This window comes from Anomaloglossus baeobatrachus, chromosome 7 (assembly GCF_048569485.1).
Source record: "Anomaloglossus baeobatrachus isolate aAnoBae1 chromosome 7, aAnoBae1.hap1, whole genome shotgun sequence".
In the NCBI taxonomy this organism is placed as follows: Eukaryota; Metazoa; Chordata; class Amphibia; order Anura; family Aromobatidae; genus Anomaloglossus; species Anomaloglossus baeobatrachus.
This window is the reverse complement of record NC_134359.1, coordinates 16300191-16324882: the sequence shown is the minus strand read 5'-3', so window position 1 is coordinate 16324882 and position 24692 is coordinate 16300191. Positions and strand designations below refer to the sequence as shown.

The 24692-nt window shown below is 53.2% G+C and overlaps 1 protein-coding gene across 2 annotated transcripts in view; it reads left to right on the top strand.

The window, feature by feature from the left end:
• USP37 (ubiquitin specific peptidase 37) overlaps window positions 1-24692 on the top strand; it is a 104649-nt gene that overhangs the window by 66575 nt on the left and 13382 nt on the right. For both annotated transcript variants that reach the window (XM_075317077.1, XM_075317076.1), the window contains 5 exons: window positions 21815-21978; window positions 22223-22283; window positions 23245-23360; window positions 23444-23513; window positions 23627-23765. In XM_075317077.1, coding sequence (XP_075173192.1) covers window positions 21815-21978; window positions 22223-22283; window positions 23245-23360; window positions 23444-23513; window positions 23627-23765 — 550 coding nt within the window. The remainder of the gene's footprint in view (window positions 1-21814; window positions 21979-22222; window positions 22284-23244; window positions 23361-23443; window positions 23514-23626; window positions 23766-24692) is intronic.

Genomic DNA, 24692 nt, shown 5'->3' with positions numbered 1-24692 from the left:
GAGGGCGAGGGTTTGTACTCCAATCTCTTTGTGGCTCCAAAAAAGGACGGCTCCTTCCGTCCTGTTCTGGACCTAAAACTGCTCAACAAGCATGCGAACGCCAGGCGGTTCCGGATGGAATCCCTCCGATCCGTCATTACTTCAATGTCTCGAGGAGATTTCCTTGCCTCAACAGACATCAAAGATGCCTATCTCCACGTGCCAATTGCTACGGAGCACCAACGTTTTCTACGTTTTGTGATAGGAGACGACCATCTTCAGTTCGTAGCCCTGCCATTCGGTCTGGCGACAGCCCCACGGGTGTTCACCAAGGTCATGGCAGCAGTGGTAGCAGTCTTGCACTCTCAGGGACACCCGGTGATCCCTTACTTGGACGATCTACTCGTCAAAGCACCCTCTCAAGAGGCATGACAACGCAGCCTGAATGTTACGCTGGAGACTCTCCAGACTTTCGGGTGGATCATCAATTTGGCAAGGTCAAATCTGTCACCGACTCAATCACTAACGTATCTCGGCATGGAGTTTCACACTCTATCAGCGATAGTGAAGCTTCCGCTGAACAAGCAGCGTTCACTGCAAACAGAGGTGCAGTCTCTCCTTCAAGGCCAGTCGCACCTCTTAAGGCGCCTCATGCACTTCCTAGGGAAGATGGTGGCAGCCATGGAGGCAGTTCCCTTTGCGCAGTTTCATCTGCGCCAACTGCAAGGGGACATTCTCCGCCAATGGGACGGGCAGTCAACCTCCCTGGACAGGAAAGTCTCCCTTTCCCAGACGGCCAAGGACTCTCTGCAATGGTGGCTTATTCCCACCTCATTGTCACAGTGAAGATCCTTCCTACCCCCATCCTGGGCAGTGGTCACGACAGATACGAGTCTGTCAGGGTGGGGAGCAGTTTGTCTCCGCCACAGGGCTCAGGGGACGTGGACTCAGCAGGAGTCCACCCTTCAGATCAATGTTCTGGAAATCGGGGCAGGGTATCTTACCCTACTAGCTTTCCAGCAGTGGCTAGAAAGAGAGCAGATCCGAATCCAGTCGGACAACTCCACAGCGGTGGCATACATCAACCACCAAGGAGGGACGCGCAGTCGGCAAGCCTTCCAGGAAGTCCGGCGAATCCTCATGTGGGTGGAGGACACAGCATCCACCATATCCGCAGTTCACATCCCGGGCGTAGAAAACTGGGAAGCAGACTTCCTCAGTCGCCAGGGTATGGATGCAGGGGAATGGTCCCTTCACCCGGGCGTGTTTCAGGAAATCTGTCGCCGCTGGGGGGTGCCGGACGTCGACCTAATGGCGTCTCGGCACAACAACAAGGTCCCGGCATTTATGGCACGATCGCGCGATCACAGAGCTCTGGCGGCAGACGCCTTAGTGCAAGATTGGTCGCAGTTCCGGCTCACATATGTGTTTCCACCTCTGGCACTCTTGCCCAGAGTACTGCGCAAAAAATCAGATCCGATTGCAGCCGCGTCATACTCGTCGCCCCAGACTGGCCGAGGAGATCGTGGTACCCGGATCTGTGGCATCTCACGGTCGGCCGACCGTGGTCACTACCAGGCCGGCCAGTCTTACTGTCCCAAGGGCCGTTTTTTCCATCGGAATTCTGCGGCCCTGAACCTGACTGTGTGGCCATTGAGTCCTGGATCCTAGCGTCTTCAGGATTATCCCAAGGGGTCGTTGCCACCATGAAACAGGCTAGGAAGTCCACCTCTGCTACGATCTACCACAGAACGTGGAAGATTTTCTTAACCTGGTGCTCGGCTCAGGGAGTGTCTCCCTGGCCATTTGCATTGCCTACTTTTCTTTCCTTCCTGCAATCGGGGTTAGAAAAGGGCTTGTCGCTCGGCTCCCTTAAGGGGGAAGTCTCGGCACTATCCGTGTTTTTTCAGAAGCGTCTAGCACGTCTTTCTAAGGTGCGCACGTTCCTACAGGGGGTCTGTCATATCGTACCCCCGTACAAGCGGCCGTTAGATCCATGGGATCTCAACAGGGTATTAGTTGCTCTCCAGAAGCCGCCTTTCGAGCCTCTGAAGGAAGTTTCCTTTCTCGCCTGTCACAGAAGGTGGCGTTTCTCGTTGCGATCACATCGCTTCGGCGAGTGTCTGAGCTGGCAGCTCTGTCATCCAAGGCTCCCTTCCTGGTGTTCCACCAGGACAAGGTAGTGCTGCGCCCCATTCCGGAGTTTCTCCCTAAGGTCGTATCCTCATTTCATCTTAATCAGGATATATCCTTGCCTTCCTTTTGTCCTCATCCGGTTCACCGGTATGAAAAGGACTTACGTTTGTTAGATCTGGTGAGAGCACTCAGAATCTACATTTCCCGCACGGCGCCCATGCGCCGTTCCGATGCACTTTTTGTCCTTGTCCGCGCAAGGGGTTGCAGGCTTCTAAAGCCACCCTGGCTCGATGGATCAAAGAACCAATTCTAGAGGCCTACCGTTCTGCGGGGCTTCCGGTTCCTTCAGGGCTAAAAGCCCACTCAACCAGAGCCGTGGGTGCGTCCTGGGCATTACGACACCAGGCTTCGGCTCAACAAGTGTGCCAGGCAGCTACCTGGTACAGTCTGCACACTTTCACCAAGCATTATCAGGTGCATACCTATGCTTCGGCGGATGCCAGCTTAGGTAGAAGAGTCCTGCAGGCGGCAGTGACACCCCCGTAGGGGAGGGCTGTTTTGCAGCCCTAACATGAGGTATTTCTTTACCCACCCAGGGACAGCTTTTGGACGTCCCAATCGTCTGGGTCTCCCAATAGAGCGCTGAAGAAGGGAATTTTGTTACTTACCGTAAATTCCTTTTCTTCTAGCTCTTATTGGGAGACCCAGCACCCGCCCTGTTGTCCTTCGGGATGTTTTTGTTGTTTGCGGGTACACATGTTGTTCATGTTGAACGGTTTTTCAGTTCTCCGATGTTACTCGGAGTTAATTTGTTTAAACCAGTTATTGGCTTTCCTCCTTCTTGCTTTGGCACTAAAACTGGAGAACCCGTGATACCACGGGGGGGTATAGCCAGAAGGGGAGGGGCCTTGCACTTTTTAGTGTAGTGCTTTGTGTGGCCTCCGGAGGCAGTAGCTATACCCCAATCGTCTGGGTCTCCCAATAAGAGCTAGAAGAAAAGGAATTTACGGTAAGTAACAAAATTCCCTTCTTTCCTTCCACATCCCCCTGAGGGGCTCTGAGGAAGTGGGATCTTACCGGCCCCAAAGCCCTGAGGCCGGGCTCCATCCACAGACCCATTGAACCTGCTGGATACGGAGCTGGGTACCGTTCAGGGACATGGCCCTGCACCATTCAGGTACTCTGTGTCCCCGTACACACAGGCACAGCACACTCCAGACTTGCTGGGTGTGCTAGTGCGCCGGGGACAGTAAAGGGTTACAGTCACTGCAGCCTAGCTGAGTGACTTTATGTATGGGGAATTACCGCGCCGGACGCTCCGGGAGCGGCGGCGCGGCTGGGACTTGTAGTGCGCCGGGGACTTAGCGCCGACCGCGCTTTTACGGCGGCGGCGCTTATAAATCCAGTCCCCGGCTTTTGCGGCCTAGCTCCGCTTCGTTCCCGCCCCCACCCTGTCAATCAGCAGCGCCGAGGGCTGGAGCCTTATTTACATGCTCCAGCCCTCTCACTGGACACTGTGGGACGCCGGTTTCCCGCTCTGACTTGGGGGCACGCCCACGGCCCGCCCCTACTCACACGAGCTGGAGAAGGACGCCGGCAGCCATTCCTGCAGTCCGAGCTGAGAGATCGGACTCTGGGCAACCAGGCACAGGACTAGGGCGACCACACACCCGCTTATAGGCGGGCGGTAAGCGGCACCTGAAGTGCTGACCCCACTAAATACCGCATTTGTCCATTTGTTTTTTTATGCTTATACTGCATAGGTCGCTATTTTTGGCTATATGCCCTCTTAGATGGCGACACATCAGCAGCAGGAAAGCAGGGGTGCTAAGGCACAGGCTTTCTATGCTGCTTGTATTACATGTACTGAAGTGTTCATGTGTATTTATGCTTGTATGCTATACACTGCACTGTACGATCGCTAGTCTGGGCTATTTTCGCCTAGAATGACTAGGCTACAGCAGCAGAAAAGCAGGGGTGCTGAGGCACAGGTTTTTTCTATGCTGCTTGTATTGCAGGGGTTGCAGTGTTCATTTGTACTTATGCTTGTATGCTATACATTGCACTGTATGGTCGATATTCTGGGCTATATTCCCCTAGATGGCTAGTCTACAGCAGCAGAAAAGCAGGGGTGCCAAGGCACAGGCTTTCTATGCTGCTTGTATTGCATGTGCTGCAGTGTTCATTTGTACTTTATGCTTGTATGTTATACATTGCATTGTACGGTCGCCATTCTTGGCTCTATGTCCTAGATGGCTAGTCGGCAGCAGCATATAAGCAACACAGGCTTTCGATGCTGTTTTTACTGCATGTGATACTGTTCCACGGCACTGAACCCCATTGTGTGCAATGCTCCCCTGGAGCACTTGGTCAGCCGGGGTCTCTACTAGACGTGGCCAAAGGAACCACCTGTCAACCCTGTCCAAGGACAGGGATGGAGTTGCAATGGGATTGCAGTCCGGACAGGCCATGGGCAATCTGGATCATTGCTCCCTGGCCACCCTCATTGGGAATAAAATCGGTGCTCCGGGGGGGGGTCCCAGGAGGCTCTCTGTATGATGAGGCAGACGTAGCTCATCAGGACTTTGATCCTGACAACGCTCTCAATCCGGATACACCGGATGGTGACGCCATAAGGAATGATCCTATAGCGTCCATCAATGGAATGTTGGATCTTTCTCCCTCAGCTCCCCCAGCGGAGGAGTCAGCTTCACAGCAGGAGAAGTCCCATTTCAGTAGCTCAAACGTATATTGAGTATTTTTCTGGCCACGCTGACTTCAGAGAAGCAGTCCAGGAACACCACGCTTACCAGATAAGCGTTTTCTCCAAACGTATTAAGGATACACGTTATCCTTTTCCCCCTGACGTGGTCAAGCGCGGGACCCAGGGTCCAAAGGTGGATTCTCCAATCTCCAGGCTTGCGGCTAGAGCTATAGTTGCAGTGGAGGGACTTCACTTAAAGATGCCAGACAGATGGACTCTGGTTGAAATCTGTCTATGAGGCTATCGGCGTGTCGGTTGCTCCGGCATTTACAGCCGTATGGGCACCCTAAGCTTTTCAGCTGTTCTTGCACAGCTGGTCTTGAGCATATGTACATTTGTGCCGCATGGGCGTCCGTAACCTCGCAATGTCTGCATTGCGACTTACCCTATTAATGCTGTCCTGGAAGGACAGTCGAGGTTTCGGTCCTTCCCAAGCTCGGGCAGGTCCCAATTGTCCTCGTCCAAAAGAGCTGAAAAGCCTCAGAGGGGCTCAGTTTCCGGGGGCTCAATCACGCCCAAGGAAGGCAGCCGGAGGAACCGCTACCACGGCGGTCTCCTCATGACTCTCAGCTCTCTCATCTCTCCGCATCCGCGGTTGATAGCAGACTCGCTCGCCTTTGGCGACATTTGGCTGCCACAGGTCACAGACCGGTGGGTGAGGGACATTGTGCCCACGTGCACAGGACAGAGTTCTGTTCTCGTCCTCCGACTCGATTCTTCAGAACGTCCCCACCTCCCCACCGAGCCGATGCTCTTCTGCAGGCAGAAGGAGTGGTAATCCCTGTTCCTCTTCAGGAACAAGACACGGTTTTCCTCCAATCTGGTTGTGGTGCCAAAAAAGGATGGCTCTTTCCGTTCCGTTCTGGACCTAAAACTGCTCAACAAGCACGTGGAGGCCAGGCGGTTCCGGATGAAACCCTCCGCTCCGTCATTGCCTCAATGTCTCAAGGATATTTCCTAGCATCAATAGACATCAAAGATGCTTATCTCCACGTGCCGATTGCTACAGAGCACCAATGTTTTCTACGTTTCGTGATGGGAGACGACCATCTTCAGTTCGTAGCTCTGCCATTCGGTCTGGCGACAGCCCCACGGGTGTTCACCAAGGTCATGGCGGCAGTGGTAGCAGTCTTGCACTCACAGGGACACTCTGTGATCCCTTACTTGGACGATCTACTTGTCAAGGCACCCTCTCAAGAGGCATGCCAACTCAGCCTGAATGTTGCGCTGGAGACTCTCCAGACGTTCGGGTGGATCATCGACTTCTCAAAGTCAAACCTGTCACCGACCCAATCACTAACGTATCTTGGCATGGAGTTTCATACCCTCTCAGCGCTAGTGAAGCTTCCGCTGGACAAGCAGCGGTCACTACAGACTGGGGTGCAGACTCTCCGTCAAGGTCAGTCGCACTCCTTAAGACGCCTCATGCACTTCCTCGGGAAGATGGTGGCGGCAATGGAGGCGGTTCCGTTTGCGCAGTTTCATCTGCGTCCTCTTTATTGGGACATTCTCCGCCAATGGGACGGGAAGTCAACATCCCTGAACAGGAAAGTATCCTTTTCACAGAAGGACTCTCTGCAATGGTGGCTTCTTCCCACCTCATTATCACAGGGAAGAAGGAAAGCAGATCCGAATTCAGTTGGACAACTCCACAGCGGTGGCATACATCAATCACCAAGGAGGGACACGCAGTCTGCAAGCCTTCCAGGAAGTCCGGCGGATTCTATGTGGGTGGAAGCCACGGCCTCCACCGTACCCGCAGTTCACATCCCCGGCGTAGAAAACTGGGAAGCAGACTTCCTCAGCCGCCAGGGCATGGACGCAGGGGAACGGTCCCTTCACCCGGACGTGTTTCAGGAAATCTGTAGCCGCTGGGGAAGGCCGGACGTCGACCTAATGGCGTCCAGGCACAACAACAAGGTCCCAACCTTCATAGCATGGTCTCGCGATCACAGAGCTCTGGCGGCAGACGCCTTAGTGCAAGATTGGTCGCAGTTCCGGCTCCCTTATGTGTTTCCACCTCTAGCACTCTTGCCCAGAGTGCTACGCAAGATCAGATCCGACTGCAGCCGCGTCATACTCGTCGCCTCAGACTGGCCAAGGAGGGCGTGGTATCCGGATCTGTGGCATCTCACGGTCGGCCAACCGTCGGCACTACCAGACCGACCAGACTTACTGTCCCAAGGGCCGTTTTTCCATCGGAATTCTGCGGCCCTGAACCTGACTGTGTGGCCATTGAGTCCTGGATCCTAGGGTCTTCAGGATTATCCCAAGGGGTCGTTGCCACCATGAGACAGGCTAGGAAGCCCACGTCCGCTAAGATCTACCACAGAACGTGGAGGATATTCTTATCCTGGTGCTCTGCTCAGGGAGTGTCTCCCTGGCCATTTGCATTGCCTACCTTTCTTTCTTTCCTGCAATCTGGGTTAGAAAAAGGTTTGTCGCTCGGCTCCCTTAAAGGGCAAGTCTCGGCGCTATCCGTCTTTTTTCAAAAGCGTCTAGCACGGCTTCCTAAGGTGCGCACGTTCCTGCAGGGGGTTTGTCATCTTGTACCCCCGTACAAGCGGCCGTTAGATCCATGGGATCTGAACAGGGTACTAGTTGCCCTCCAGAAGCCGCCCTTCGAGCCTCTGAGGGAGGTTTCACTTTCTAGACTATCACAGAAAGTGGCTTTTCTGGTAGCGATCACATCTCTTCGGAGAGTGTCTGAGCTGGCAGCGCTGTCATCCAAGGCTCCTTTCCTGGTCTTCCACCAGGACAAGGTAGTGCTGCGTCCCATTCAGGAGTTTCTCCCGAAGGTGGTATCCTCTTTTCATCTTAATCAGGATATCTCTTTGCCTTCTTTTTGTCCTCATGCAGTTCATCGGTATGAGAAGAATTTACATTTGTTAGATCTGGTGAGAGCACTCAGAATCTACATTTCCCGCACGGCGCCCCTGCGCCGCTCCGATGCACTCTTTGTCCTTGTCGCTGGTAAGCGCAAAGGGTCGCAGGCTTCCAAAGCCACCCTGGCTCGATGGATCAAAGAACCAATTCTTGAAGCCTACCGTTCTGCTGGGCTTCCGGTTCCATCAGGGCTGAAGGCCCATTCTACCAGAGCCGTGGGTGCGTCCTGGGCATTGCGACACCAGGCTACGGCTCAACAGGTGTGCCAGGCAGCTACCTGGTCGAGTCTGCACACTTTCACCAAACATTATCAGGTGCATACCTATGCTTCGGCGGACGCCAGCCTAGGTAGAAGAGTCCTGCAGGCGGCAGTTGCCTCCCCGTAGGGGAGGGCTGTCTTCGCAGCTCTAACATGAGGTATTTCTTTACCCACCCAGGGACAGCTTTTGGACGTCCCAATCGTCTGGGTCTCCCAATGGAGCGCCGAAGAAGAAGGGAATTTTGTTACTTACCGTAAATTCCTTTTCTTCTAGCTCCTATTGGGAGACCCAGCACCCGCCCTGTTGTCCTTCGGGATTTTTGGGTTTTTTCGGGTACACATGTTGTTCATGTTGAACGGTTTTTCAGTTCTCCGATGTTACTCGGAGTGAATTTGTTTAACCAAGTTATTGGCTTTCCTCCTTCTTGCTTTTGCACTAAAACTGGTGAGCCAGTGATCCCACTGGGGGTGTATAGCCAGAAGGGGAGGGGGCCTTACACTTTTTAGTGTAATGCTTTGTGTGGCCTCCGGAGGCAGTAGCTATACACCCAATCGTAATCAATCGTCTGGGTCTCCCAATAGGAGCTAGAAGAAAAGGAATTTACGGTAAGTAACAAAATTCCCTTCTTCCTGGTGTTTCACCAGGACAAGGTGGTTCTGCGTCCGGTTCCGGAATTTCTCCCTAAGGTGGTATCCCCCTTTCATCTCAATCAGGATATCTCCTTACCTTCTTTTTGTCCTCATCCAGTTCACCAATGTGAAAAGGATTTGCACTTGTTAGATCTGGTGAGAGCACTCAGACTCTACATTTCTCGTACGGCGCCCCTGCGCCGCTCGGATGCACTCTTTGTCCTTGTCGCTGGCCAGCGTAAAGGGTCACAGGCTTCCAAATCAACCCTGGCTCGGTGGATCAAGGAGCCAATTCTCGAAGCTTACCGTTCGGCTGGGCTTCCGGTTCCCTCAGGGCTGAAGGCCCATTCTACCAGAGCCGTGGGCGCGTCCTGGGCTTTGAGGCACCAGGCTACGGCTCAGCAGGTGTGTCAGGCGGCTACCTGGTCGAGCCTGCACACTTTCACGAAACACTATCAGGTGCATACCTATGCTTCGGCGGATGCCAGCCTAGGTAGACGAGTCCTTCAGGCGGCGGTTGCCCACCTGTAGGAAGGGGCCGTTTGACGGCTCTATTACGAGGTATTATTTTACCCACCCAGGGACTGCTTTTGGACGTCCCAATTGTCTGGGTCTCCCAATGGAGCGACAAAGAAGAAGGGAATTTTGTTTACTTACCGTAAATTCCTTTTCTTCTAGCTCCAATTGGGAGACCCAGCACCCGCCCCTGTTTTTTTTGTGTACACATGTTGTTCATGTTGAATGGTTTCAGTTCTCCGATATTCCTTCGGATTGAAGTTACTTTAAACCAGTTTATAATTTTTTTCCTCCTTCTTGCTTTTGCACCAAAACTGAGGAGCCCGTGGGAGCACGGGGGGTGTATAGGCAGAAAGGGAGGGGCTTTACACTTTTAGTGTAATACTTTGTGCGGCCTCCGGAGGCATAGCCTATACACCCAATTGTCTGGGTCTCCCAATTGGAGCTAGAAGAAAAGGAATTTACGGTAAGTAAACAAAATTCCCTTCTTCCTTTCATGACACGGGGATGTTTTCTTAATAAAATCTTAAGTATATAAATAGCGTGGCCAATTCAGGGGGTGCTTATGTTAAGCCTGCTTTACACCATACGATCCAGCATACGATATCGTATGCGATCGTACCCGCCCCCATCGTATGTGCGGCACATTCAATTTGTTGAACGTGTCGCACAAACGAGTAACCCCCGTCACACGCACTTTTACCCATCCATTCGACCTCGATGTGGGCGGCGAACATCCACTTCCTGGAGTGGGAGGGACGTTCGGCGTCACATCGACTGCAGCCGGCCAATAGAAGCGGAGGGGCGGAGATGAGCGGGATGTAAACATCCCGCCCACCTCCTTCTTTTCGCATTGCCGGCGGGAGCCGCGGAACGCAGGTAAGATCTGTTCATCGTTTCCAGGGTGTCGCACACTGCGATGTGCGCTGCCCTGGGTACGATGAACAATCTGACGTTCAATTTTCTTCAGCGCTCTATTGGGAGACCCAGACGATTGGGGTATAGCTACTGCCTCCGGAGGCCACACAAAGCACTACACTAAAAAGTGCAAGGCCCCTCCCCTTCTGGCTATACCCCCCCGTGGTATCACGGGTTCTCCAGTTTTCAAGCTTTGTGCGAAGGAGGTCAGACATCCATGCATAGCTCCACAGATTTTAGTCAGCAGTAGCTGCTGACTATTTCGGATGGAAGAAAAGAGGGCCCATATAGGGCCCCCAGCATGCTCCCTTCTCACCCGTGGATGGTGTTGTAAGGTTGAGGTACCTATTGCTGGTACGGAGGCTGGAGCCCACATGCTGCTTTCCTTCCACATCCCCCTGAGGGGCTCTGAGGAAGTGGGATCCTGCCGGCCTCAAAGCTCTGACGCCGGGCTCCATCCACAGACCCATTTGAACCTGCTGGATACGGAGCTGGAGTACCGTTCAGGGACATGGCCCTGCACCATTACAGGTACTCTGTGTCCCCGGACACACAGACACAGCACACTCCAGACTTGCTGGGTGTGCTAGTGCGCCGGGGACAGTAAAGGGTTCCAGTCACTGCAGCTTTGCTGAGTGACTTTGTGTATTGGGAACTACCGCGCCGGACGCTCCGGGAGCGGCGGCGCGGCTGGGACTTGTAGTTCGCCGGGGACTGGGCGCCGACCGCGCTTTTACGGCGGCGGCGCTTATAAATCCAGTCCCCGGCTTCTGCGGCCTAGTGCCGCTTCGTTCCCGCCCCCCTCCCTGTCACTCAGGGAAGGAGACAGACGCTGAGCAATCAGCAGCGCCGAGGGCTGGAGCTTTATTTACATGCTCCAGCCCTCTCTGCACACTGTCGGACGCCGGATTCCCGCTCTGACTTGGGGCACGCCCACGGCCCGCCCCTCCTCACACGAGCTGGGGAAGACGCCGGCAGCCATTACTGCAGTCCGAGCTCGGACTTTTGGCAACCAGGCAGGACGGTGGCGACCATACACCCGCTTATAGGCGGGCGGTAAGCGGCACACATAGTGCTGACCCCAATATATACTGCAGTGTGTACATGTGTATTTTAACTGCATAGGTCGCTATATGCCCGCTTGGGGAGCGACACATCAGCAGCAGGAAAGCAGGTGTGCTAAGGCACAGGCTTTCTAGGCTGCTTGTATTGCACGTACTGAAGTGTTCATTTGTGTTTATACTTGTATGCTATACATTGCACTGTACAGTCGCTAGTCTTAGCTATATTCTCCTGGAATGGCTAGACTACAGCAGCAGAAAACCAAGGGTGCTGGGGCACAGGTTTTTTTCTATGCTGCTTGTATTGCATGGGCTGCAGTGGGCATTTGTACTTGTGCTTGTATGCTATACATTGCACTGTATGGTCACTCTTCTGGGCTATATTCCCCTAGATGACTAGTCTACAGCAGCAGAAGAGCAGAGGTGCCAGGGCACAGGCTTCTATGCTGCTTGTATTGCTTGTGCTGCAGTGTTCATTTGTACTTTATGCTTGTATGCTATACATTGCACTGTACGGTCACCAATCTTGGCTATATACTTCTAGATGGCTAGTCGGCAGCGGCAAAAAAGCAACACAGATTTTCAGTGCTGTTTTTACTACATGGGATGCTGTTCATGACACCGTCCCATTGTGTGCATGCTCCCCTGTAGCACTTCGTCTGCCGGGGTCTCTAGCACTTCGTCTGCCGGGGTCTCTACTAGTCGTGGCCAAAGAAACCACCTGTCATCCCTGTCCAAGGACAGGGACGGAGTTGCAGTTTCGACAGATATATTGTCATAAGATAGAGACTTGCAGTCCAGACAGGCCATGGGCAATCTTCCTGACCAACCTCATTTGGAACGGGGGGGTCCCAGGAGGACTCTCTGTATGATAAGGCAGCTCTCCAGGACTTTGATCCTGACATCGCTATCGATCCGGATACACCGGATGGTAACGCCATACGGAATGATCCTATAGCGTCCATCAATGGAAGGTTGGATCTTTCTCCCTCAGCTCCCCCAGTGGAGGAGTCAGCTTCACAGCAGGAGAAGTCCCTTTTCAGTATCTCAAACGGATATTGAGTATTTTTCTGGCCACGCTGACTTCAGAGAAGCAGTCCAGAAACACCACGCTTACCAGATAAGCGTCTTCTCCAAACGTTTTTAAGATACACGTTATCCCTTTTCCCCTGACGTGGTCAAGCACTGGACCTAGGGTCCAAAGGTGGATTCTCCAATCTCCAGGCTTGCGTCTAGAGCCATAGTTGCACTGGAGATGGGGCTTCAATTAAAGATGCCATTCACAGACAGATGGACTCTGGTTGAAATCTGTCTAGGAGGCTATCGGCGTGTCGGTTGCTCCGGCATTCACAGCCGTATAGGCAACCTAACCTTTTCAGCTGTTCTTGCGCAGCTGGCCTTGAGCACATGTACATCTGTACCGCAGAGGCGTCCGTAACCCCGTAATGTCTGCACTGCGACTTACCCTATTAATGCTGTCCTAAACGTACAGTCGAGGTTTCGGTCCTTCCCAAGCTCGGGCAGGTCCCAATTGTCCTCGTGCAAAAGGGCTACAAAACCTCAGACGGGCTCAGATTCCGGCCGGGCTCAATCACGCCCAAGGAAGGCAGCCGGAGGAACCGCTACCAAGGCGGTCTCCTCATGTCTCTCAGCTCTCTCTCTCCGCATCCGCGGTTGATGGCAGACTCCCCCGCCTTTGGCGACATTTAGCTGCCACAGGTCACAGACCGGTGGGTGACGGACATTGTGCTCACGTGCACAGGATAGTGTTCTGTTCTCGTCCTCCGACTCCATCCTTCAGAACGGCCCCACCTCCCCTCCGAGCAGATGCCCTGCTGCAGGCGGTGGACGCTCTAAGAGCAGAAGGAGTGGTGATCCCTGTCCCCCCTCAGGAACGAGGGCGAGGGTTTGTACTCCAATCTCTTTGTGGCTCCAAAAAAGGACGGCTCCTTCCGTCCTGTTCTGGACCTAAAACTGCTCAACAAGCATGCGAACGCCAGGCGGTTCCGGATGGAATCCCTCCGATCCGTCATTACCTCAATGTCTCGAGGAGACTTCCTTGCCTCAACAGACATCAAAGATGCCTATCTCCACGATTGCTACGGAGCACCAACGTTTTCTACGATTTGTGATAGGAGACGACCATCTTCAGTTCGTAGCCCTGCCATTCGGTCTGGCGACAGCCCCACGGGTGTTCACCAAGGTCATGGCAGCAGTGGTAGCAGTCTTGCACTCTCAGGGACACCCGGTGATCCCTTACTTGGACGATCTACTCGTCAAAGCACCCTCTCAAGAGGCATGACAACGCAGCCTGAATGTTACGCTGGAGACTCTCCAGACTTTCGGGTGGATCATCAATTTGGCAAGGTCAAATCTGTCACCGACTCAATCACTAACGTATCTCGGCATGGAGTTTCACACTCTATCAGCGATAGTGAAGCTTCCGCTGAACAAGCAGCGTTCACTGCAAACAGAGGTGCAGTCTCTCCTTCAAGGCCAGTCGCACCTCTTAAGGCGCCTCATGCACTTCCTAGGGAAGATGGTGGCAGCCATGGTGGCAGTTCCCTTTGCGCAGTTTCATCTGCGCCAACTGCAAGGGGACATTCTCCGCCAATGGGACGGGCAGTCAACCTCCCTGGACAGGAAAGTCTCCCTTTCCCAGACGGCCAAGGACTCTCTGCAATGGTGGCTTATTCCCACCTCATTGTCACAGTGAAGATCCTTCCTACCCCCATCCTGGGCAGTGGTCACGACAGATACGAGTCTGTCAGGGTGGGGAGCAGTTTGTCTCCGCCACAGGGCTCAGGGGACGTGGACTCAGCAGGAGTCCACCCTTCAGATTAATGTTCTGGAAATCGGGGCAGGGTATCTTACCCTACTAGCTTTCCAGCAGTGGCTAGAAAGAGAGCAGATCCGAATCCAGTCGGACAACTCCACAGCGGTGGCATACATCAACAACCAAGGAGGGACGCGCAGTCGGCAAGCCTTCCAGGAAGTCCGGCGAATCCTCATGTGGGTGGAGGACACAGCATCCACCATATCCGCAGTTCACATCCCGGGCGTAGAAAACTGGGAAGCAGACTTCCTCAGTCGCCAGGGTATGGATGCAGGGGAATGGTCCCTTCACCCGGACGTGTTTCAGGAAATCCGTCGCCGCTGGGGGGTGCCGGACGTCGACCTAATGGCGTCTCGGCACAACAACAAGGTCCCGGCATTTATGGCACGATCGCGCGATCACAGAGCTCTGGCGGCAGACGCCTTAGTGCAAGATTGGTCGCAGTTCCGGCTCACATATGTGTTTCCATCTCTGGCACTCTTGCCCAGAGTACTGCGCAAAAAATCAGATCCGATTGCAGCCGCGTCATACTCGTCGCCCCAGACTGGCCGAGGAGATCGTGGTACCCGGATCTGTGGCATCTCACGGTTGGCCGACCGTGGTCACTACCAGGCCGGCCAGACTTACTGTCCCAAGGGCCGTTTTTCCATCGGAATTCTGCGGCCCTGAACCTGACTGTGTGGCCATTGAGTCCTGGATCCTAGCGTCTTCAGGATTATCCCAAGGGGTCGTTGCCACCATGAAACAGGCTAGGAAGTCCACCTCTGCTACGATCTACCACAGAACGTGGAAGATTTTCTTAACCTGGTGCTCGGCTCAGGGAGTGTCTCCCTGGCCATTTGCATTGCCTACTTTTCTTTCCTTCCTGCAATCGGGGTTAGAAAAGGGCTTGTCGCTCGGCTTCCTTGAGGGGGAAGTCTCGGCACTATCCGTGTTTTTTCAGAAGCGTCTAGCACGTCTTTCTAAGGTGCGCACGTTCCTACAGGGGGTCTGTCATATCGTACCCCCGTACAAGCGGCCGTTAGATCCATGGGATCTCAACAGGGTATTAGTTGCTCTCCAGAAGCCGCCTTTCGAGCCTCTGAAGGAAGTTTCCTTTCTCGCCTGTCACAGAAGGTGGCGTTTCTCGTTGCGATCACATCGCTTCGGCGAGTGTCTGAGCTGGCAGCTCTGTCATCCAAGGCTCCCTTCCTGGTGTTCCACCAGGACAAGGTAGTGCTGCGCCCCATTCCGGAGTTTCTCCCTAAGGTCGTATCCTCATTTCATCTTAATCAGGATATATCCTTGCCTTCCTTTTGTCCTCATCCGGTTCACCGGTATGAAAAGGACTTACGTTTGTTAGATCTGGTGTGAGCACTCAGAATCTACATTTCCCGCACGGCGCCCATGCGCCGTTCCGATGCACTTTTTGTCCTTGTCGCTTGTCCGCGCAAGGGGTTGCGGGCTTCTAAAGCCACCCTGGCTCGATGGATCAAAGAACCAATTCTAGAGGCCTACCGTTCTGCGGGGCTTCCGGTTCCTTCAGGGCTAAAAGCCCACTCAACCAGAGCCGTGGGTGCGTCCTGGGCATTACGACACCAGGCTTCGGCTCAACAAGTGTGCCAGGCAGCTACCTGGTACAGTCTGCACACTTTCACCAAGCATTATCAGGTGCATACCTATGCTTCGGCGGATGCCAGCTTAGGTAGAAGAGTCCTGCAGGCGGCAGTGACACCCCCGTAGGGGAGGGCTGTTTTGCAGCCCTAACATGAGGTATTTCTTTACCCACCCAGGGACAGCTTTTGGACGTCCCAATCGTCTGGGTCTCCCAATAGAGCGCTGAAGAAGAAGGGAATTTTGTTACTTACCGTAAATTCCTTTTCTTCTAGCTCTTATTGGGAGACCCAGCACCCGCCCTGTTGTCCTTCGGGATGTTTTTTTGTTGTTTGCGGGTACACATGTTGTTCATGTTGAACGGTTTTTCAGTTCTCCGATGTTACTCGGAGTTAATTTGTTTAAACCAGTTATTGGCTTTCCTCCTTCTTGCTTTGGCACTAAAACTGGAGAACCCGTGATACCACGGGGGGGTATAGCCAGAAGGGGAGGGGCCTTGCACTTTTTAGTGTAGTGCTTTGTGTGGCCTCCGGAGGCAGTAGCTATACCCCAATCGTCTGGGTCTCCCAATAAGAGCTAGAAGAAAAGGAATTTACGGTAAGTAACAAAATTCCCTTCTTTAGGAATTGAACGACGTGCGTGCAATGAATGTTTTCTTTGTCGCTCCATTGGGAGACCCAGACAATTGGGTGTATAGCTACTGCCTCCGGAGGCCACACAAAGTATTACACTTTAAAAAGTGTAACCCCTCCCCTCTGCCTATACACCCTCCCGTGCATCACGGGCCCATCAGTTTTATGCTTTGTGTTGAAGGAGGCACACATTCACGCAAGCTCCACATTTTAGTCAGCAGCAGCTGCTGATTATATCGGATGGAAGAAAAGAGGGCCCCTGGGCCCCCGGCATGCTCCCTTCTCACCCCACTAAGTCGGCGGTGCTGTTAAGGTTGAGGTACCCATTGCGGGTACAAAGGCTGCAGCCCACATGCCGTTTTCCTTCCCCATCCCTTAGAGGCTCTGGGAGAAGTGGGATCCTAACCGGTCATCCAGGCACTGGGACCGGGCTCCATCCGCAGCCCCTGGGGGAATCTGCCGGACAGGAGACTTGGAATCATCAGGGACAAGGCCCTGCATCTATAAGGTACTCTGTGTCCCCTTGGGGACGCTGCATGGAGCGTCTGTGTTACACACGCTGCAGCGGCTGCTGTGTTTTTTTGTGGACCTGGCCGACCGCGCCTGTTTGCCGGCCGCGTTATTAAATTTAGTCCCCGGCTTCTGCGGCCTAGTACCATAACTCCCGCCCCCGGGCCTGCCAGTCATGGGTAAGGGCGGGACGGCCGACTGGACGTCGGCAGTGAGGGCTGGAGCATACTTTGGTGTCCTCCTCCCCCCTCACTGAGCACTGTGGGGCACCAGATTCCCGCACTTTTAGTCACGCCCACGGCTCCCTCCTCCCCTGAGAACGCTGGCAGCCATTGTTATATTCACTTCTGCCGGTGGAGGATTTCAGAACGAGCTCCACAGCTCTGGGAGGCCCAGGCAGGGAATCTGGTGAACACAAAACCGCTTTGGGCGGTCGGTAAGCCACACCGGTTACAAGGTGCTGGTCCCCCTTGGGTGCCAAAGTGTATATATGTATATATATATATTGTACACATTTTTTCTGTTCGGCCGCATTATTTGCTTTTGGCTATATACCCTCACTGATCACTCTAAGAGGAGACAACAGCATGTCGTCCGCAAAGAGCAAGGGTGCCAAGGCACAGGCTTATTTTGCAACCTGTACCTCTTGTGCGGCTATGTTACCTGCAGGTTCCACCTACCCTCATTGTGTGCAATGCTCGGCCCCTGTGACACTCACTCAGCCGGAGCCTCGGGCACTGGTGGGACCCTCGGCTCAGGTAGAACCGCCGGCTTCCACTGTCCAGGTGGCAGGGACAGAGTTTGCAGTTTTGGCTGAGAAACTCTGAGTCGCTTTCACAATCCATGGCTCAGTCTATGGACAGATGGTCTGCTAAGATACTAGAAGCCTTGCAGTTCAGACCGGTAACACAGGCCCAGGGCACTGTGAGTTCATCGCCCCCAGGCCCCCCTCGGTCGGCGCAGCAAAGTGCTCCTGGGGTGACACCTAGGTCCCACGGTGAGGACTCCGACACGGACCGCAGTCCCAGACCGGCTAAGCGGGCTCGCTGGGAACCTTCCCCGACTTCATCACGCTGTTCGGGGTCTCAGCTTGAGGACTCTCTGGAGGATGAAGCGGTGGTCGCAGCTCAGGGCTCTGATCCTGACGTTGCTCTCAATCTTGATACACCTGAAGGGGACGCCATAGTAAATGACCTTATAGCGTCCATCAACCAGGTGCTAGATCTTTCTCCCCTAACTCCACCTATAGAGGAGTCTGCTTCGCAGCAGGAGAAACACCAGTTTAGGTTTCCCAAACGTACACGGAGTGCGTTTTTCGATCACTCTAACTTCAGAGATGCTGTCCAGAAGCACAGAGCATTTCCGGACAAGCGCTTTACTAAGCGCCTTAATGACACACGTTACCCCTTCCCCCTCTGACGTAGTTAAGGGTTGGGCTCAATGTCCCAAGGTGGATCCTCCAGTCTCTAGACTGGCGGCTAGATCCGTAGTATCAGTGGCAGATGGTTCATCGCTCAAGGATGCCACTGACAGGCAGATAGAGCTCCTGATGAAATCCATCTATGAAGCTATAGGCGCGTCTTTTGCTCCGGCCTTTGCAGCCGTGTGGGCACTCCAAGCTATCTCAGCTTGTCTGTCTGAGATTAATGCGGTCACACGTACCTCTGCTCCGCAGGTTGTGTCTTTGACTTCTCAGGGGCCGGCCTTCTCGTCCTACGCCATGAACGCCGTCCTGGACTCTGCGAGCCGTACAGCGGTAGCGTCCGCCAATTCGGTGGCAGTCCGCAGGGCCATGTGGCTACGTGAATGGAAGGCAGACTCTGCTTCCAAGAAGTTCTTAACCGGTTTGCCATTTTCTGGCGACCGTTTGTTTGGCGAGCAATTGGATGAAATTATTAAACAATCCAAGGGAAAGGACTCGTCCTTGCCACAGTCCAAACCAAACAGACCTCAGCAACGAAAAATACAATCGAGGTTTCGGTCCTTTCGGCCCTCAGCCAAGTCCCGTTCCTCCACGTCCAACAGGTCAGAGAAGGGCCAGAGGAACTCTTCTGCATGGCGGTCTAAGTCACGTCCTACAAAGACCGCCGGAGGAACCGCCTCCAAGGCGGCCTCCTCATGACTTTCGGCCTCACCAAACCGCATCCTCGGTCGGTGGCAGGCTCTCCCGCTTTTGCGACGCCTGGTGGCCACATGTCCAAGACCGATGGGTGAGAGACATTCTATCTCACGGTTACAGGATAGAGTTCAGCTCTCGTCCTCCGACTCGTTTCTTAAGAACATCTCCGCCCCCCGAGCGAGCCGAGGCACTTTTTCAGGCGGTGAACACTCTGAAGGCAGAAGGAGTTGTGATCCCCGTTCCCCTTCAAGAACGTGGTCGCGGTCTTTACTCCAACTTGTTCGGGGTGCCAAAAAAGGACGGATCATTCCGTCCCGTTCTGGACCTCAAACTGCTCAACAGACACGTGAGAACCAGACGGTTTCGGATGGAATCTGTCCGCTCTGTCATCGTCTCGATGTCCCAGGGAGACTTCCTAGCATCAATCGACATCAGGGATGCTTATCTCCATGTGCCGATTGCATCAGAGCATCAACGCTTCCTGCGTTTCGCCATCTGGGACGAACACCTTCAGTTCGTGGCTCTGCCTTTCAGCCTGGCGACAGCCCCACGGGTTTTCACCAAGGTCATGGCATCAGTGGTGGCGGGCCTACACTCTCAGGGACACTCGGTGATCCCTTACTTAGACGATCTCCTAGTCAAGGCACCCTCACGGGTGGCATGTCAACACAGCCTGACCATTGCTCTGGAGACTCTCCAGAGGTTCGGGTGGATCATCAATTTCCCAAAGTCAAAATTGACACCGACCCAATCACTGACTTACCTCGGGATGGAGTTTCATACTCTCTCAGCGATAGTGAAGCTTCCGCTGGACAAACAGCGTTCGCTGCAGACAGGGGTGCACTCTCTTCTTCGGGGCCAGTCACACCCCTTGAGGCGCTAATGCACTTCCTAGGGAAGATGGTGGCAGCAATGGAGGCAGTTCCCTTTGCGCAGTTTCATCTGCATCCACTTCAATGGGACATTCTCCGCAAGTGGGACAGGAGGTCGACGTCCCTAGACAGGAACGTCTCTTTCACTGGCAGCCAAAACCTCTCTTCAGTGGTGGCTTCTTCCCACTTCTTTCTCGAAGGGAAAATCCTTCCTGCCCCCATCCTGGGCTGTGGTCACGACGGACGCGAGTCTGTCAGGGTGGGGAGCGGTCTTCCTCCACCACAGGGCTCAGGGAACCTGGACTCCGACAGAGTCCTCCCTTCAGATCAATGTTCTGGAGATAAGGGCAGTGTATCTAGCCCTAAAGGCGTTCCAGCGGTGGCTCGAGGGCAGGCAGATCCGAATACAGTCGGACAACGCCACGGCGGTCACGTACATCAACCACCAGCACAGAGCGCTGGCGGCGGACGCATTAGTTCAGGACTGGTCGCAGTTTCGACTGCCTTATGTATTTCCTTCTCTGGCACTGCTGCCCAGAGTGTGACTCAAGATCAGGTCCGACTGCCGCCGCGCCATCCTCGTTGCTCCAGACTGGCCGAGGAGGTCGTGGTACACGGATCTGTGGCACCTCACGGTGGGTCAACCGTGGGCACTCCCAGACCAACCAGACTTGCTGTCTCAAGGGCCATTTTTCCATCTGACTTCTGCGGCCCTCAACCTGACTGGGTGGCCATTGAGTCCTGGCTCTTAGCGTCCTCAGGGTTATCTCGATTTGCGCCTTTCGCAGAAGGTGGTCTTCCTAGTGGCAGTCACATCACTTCGGAGAGTGTCGGAGCTTGCAGCGCTGTCATGCAAAGCCCCCTTCCTGGTGTTTCACCAGGATAAGGTGGTTCTGCGTCCGGTCCCGGAATTCCTCCCTAAGGTGGTATCCCCTTTTCATCTCAATCAGGATATCTCCTTACCTTCTTTTGGCCCTCATCCAGTTCACCAATGTGAAAAGGATTTGCACTTGTTAGATCTCGGGAGAGCACTCCGGCTCTACATTTCGCGCACGGCGCCCCTGCGCTGTTCTGATGCGCTCTTTGTCCTTGTTGCTGGCCAGCGTAAGGGGCCGCAGGCTTCCAAGTCAACCTTGGCTCGGTGGATCAAGGAACTGATTCTTGAAGCCTACCGTTCTTCTGGGCTTCCGATTCCTTTAGGGCTGAAAGCCCATTCTACCAGAGCCGTAGGTGCGTCCTGGGCATTGCGGCACCAGGCTACGGCTCAGCAGGTGTGTCAGGCGGCTACCTGGTCTAGTCTGCACACTTTCACGAAACACTATCAGGTGCATACCTATGCTTCGGCAGATGCCAGTCTAGGTAGGCGAGTCCTTCAGGAGGCGGTTGCCCACCTGTAAGAGGGGGCCGTTGTTTCGGCTCTTTTTATCGAGGTATTCTTTTACCCACCCAGGGACTGCTTTTGGACGTCCCAATTGTGTCTGGGTCTCCCAATGGAGCGACAAAGAAGGGAATTTTGTTTACTTACCGTAAATTCCTTTTCTTCTAGCTCCTATTGGGAGACCCAGCACCCGCCCCTGTTCCCTTCGGGCTGTTTGTTCTTTTGTGTACACATGTTGTTCATGTTGAATTGTTCTTTTGGTTCATGGTTCAGTTCTCCGAACATCCTTCGGATTGAATTTACCTTAGACCAATTTATAAGTTTTCTCCTTCCTGCTTTGGCACCAAAACTGATGGGCCCGTGATGCACGGGGGGTGTATAGGCAGAGGGGAGGGGTTACACTTTTTAAAGTGTAATGCTTTGTGTGGCCTCCGGAGGCAGTAGCTATACACCCAATTGTCTGGGTCTCCCAATAGGAGCTAGAAGAAAAGGAATTTACGGTAAGTAAACAAAATTCCCTTCTTTACCGTTCAATCGCAGTCGCACGTAGCTGTTACATGCTACAATGTAACTTACGATGCCGGATGTGCGTCACTTACGACGTGACCCCGCCAACACATCGTAAGATATATTGTAGCATGTAAAGCGCCCTTTACTCACCGACCTGCATTTCGTTGTATATATGCTGCATTAGTAACACCTTTTTCTCCCTTTTGCTATCCCAGGTGCTGCACCGTATAGTGACCTCACCAAAGATTTTGATGAAAATAAAGAGAATAAGACCCCAAACGGCTCCCAGAACGACACAGACTGGGTGCGGTATGAGCTGGAGAGGGAGCGGGAGGAGCAGGAGCTGCAGCAAGCGTTGGCTCAGTCCCTCCAAGAACACGTAAGATGATGGCCTTCTTTTTTTCTCTTTGAGGCTTCGTCAGGTCTGGCTTCGCTTCCTGCTGAGCTTTTACACTCCTATTCAGTTGTTAACATACAGATTAGTGTATAAGCTACTTTTTGATATGTATTGACGTGAAAATTGATCCAGTGACTACAAAAGTGGTTTGCAGATAGTGTAGATATAATGGAAGCTAGTGGATCTTTTGTTGGGGTGTTCATTGTTTTGCGTTTTCTTTTTACAGGAGGCTCGAGAAATGACAGAAGATGATGACCTGAAAAGAGCAACAGAGCTGAGCTTACAAGGTGATGCAGCGTTACCACTTCCCTCGCTGTACTGTAGATTAATGGTGCGGGCTCAGGATCTCCGCCTGCACCATCCGCAGTGGTGTCTGCTGCAGCACATAATCCGGCACCTTTATGCAGTGTCACAAGTTTGAAGTCAACCCCAATCCTTTCCATCTGTGCTGTAGTCAGTAGTTGGAAGGGGGACACTGCTTCTGTAAGCCGAGCAGAGCCCCTGTGATGCAATTGTGGGCTGGGATACACGGCCATGACATCTCAGCCCATTGAAAAAACCTTTTTAAGACAAAAACCTGCAGAGATCGCTACTGCTGACAAACCCGAGCTATAAAATGATCGGCCTGAGCTCTCCATAGCTTACTGTGCTGCTCGAACTACGAAGGTCTCGCTCGCTGCAGATCACATCAGGTTTCTACTTGATTATTACAAATGGTCTCTTCAGGGAGGAAGGAGACGAACTCTAGCGCCACCTATTGGAAGTAGCAATCCTAAAACTCAAAAGTGGCCCTTTAACAAGCCTTTTCATGTGACCTAGTATTTATGCCAGATCAAAACCTCAATTTGCAGACACCGTGTTTCGGGATAATTGTCCCTCGTCAGTGCCAAGTATGAGATCTGATCTGGCTGTATGGGAAGCTATATTGGGGGTGTAAGGGGAAAACGTTTCTCCTTGCGGAGACTGACAAACCAATCTGGCTGTCAGTGGTGGGGAGTCTTCTAACTTGATTAGAAATTGCACGTCTTGCTCGTTGTTAATGGTCTTTTGTGTTTTTTCACTTTTTATGCAGCCATTAATAGATGAGCAGTTTAGAAAATTATTTTAATGATTTAGAGGAAATCTGTCGCCACTTTTTAAGGTGACTGCAGCAATGTCTTGGCAGACGGAGGCTACGTGGACCCCATAGCTGAGAGTTGGGGGAACGGTTACTTACCCCAGTGTCCGTGTGTCTTTTCTTCGGTACAGAGTTTAACAGCTCATTTCTGGACGGAACAATGTCTGACGAGGACTCTGGAAATGAAGAGGTTCTGGACATGGAGTATACCGAGGAGGAAGCCGAGGAGCTAAAGAAGAATGCGGAGGTAGCTGCGCCTCCATGTTTCCACTAGGATTTCATCTTTTGTGTTTTTAAAGTAATAATGCTCTTTGTGTGTGCAACTTACAGAGCGGGGACCTGCCGCACTCCTATCGCCTGGTCAGCGTCGTCAGCCATATTGGGAGCTCTTCTTCCTCTGGTATGTACATTTTTTTTTTTTTCCCCCTGAAGGTGAATTAATTTTATTTTTCATTTTTGTTTTGTTTTTTTGCAGTCAATAGTTTTGGGCTTTGTGTTATTTTTTTTCTTTAGGCCACTATATCAGTGATGTGTACGATACCAAGAAGCAGTCGTGGTTTACGTACAACGACCTGGCGGTGTCGCGGACACAAGAGACCACCGTACAGAATGAGCGGGATCGTAGCGGTTACATATTTTTCTACATGCACAAGTAAGAATTGGGGTCTGTTAAAGGCGGTTACCTAAAGACGGTATTAAGTCTCCATAGACTAAAGAGAAATTCTCCCCCCCCATTCATTGGATTGGTGGTAATTCTTGCATCAGATTAGGTGATTTTTTTTCCCTCACCCTACGACTGCACCCTTATATCGTGGTGCCGTCATGGGTTTGGGAAAAACACATTACCGGTAAGTAATTACGGATTTCTTCAGCGCTCTATTGGGAGACCCAGACGATTGGGGTATAGCTACTGCCCTCCGGAGGCCACACAAAGCACTACACCAAAAGTGCAAGGCCCCTCCCCTTCTGGCTATACCCCCCCGTGGTATCACGGGTACTCCAGTTTTAGCTTTGTGTGCGAAGGAGGTCAGACATTCCATGCATAGCTCCACAGATTTTAGTCAGCAGTAGCTGCTGACTATTTCGGATGGAAGAAAAGAGGGCCCATATAGGGCCCCCAGCATGCTCCCTTCTCACCCCTGGATGGTGTTGTAAGGTTGAGGTACCTATTGCTGGTACAGGGCTGGAGCCTCACATGCTGTTTTCCTTCCACATCCCCTTGGGGGCTCTGTGGAAGTGGGATCCTGCCGGCCTCAAAGCTCTGACGCCGGGCTCCATCCACAGACCCAGTTGAACCTGGTGGATGCCGAGCAGGAGTACCATCAGGGACCGGGCCCTGCATCATACAGGTACTCTGTGTCCCCGGCAGGCACAGACGCACTCCGGGCTGGCTGGGCGTTGTAGTGCGCCGGGGACCGTACACTGAGCTGGTGTTCCTACAGTTATCTGGGGGACTTTGTGTTCTGGGAACGCAGCGCCGACCCTCACTGGACCGGCGGCGCTGCTGTGACTTGTGGTGCGCCGGGGATACGCCGACCGCGCTTTTACGGCGGGGGCGTTTATAACTCTAGTCCCCGGC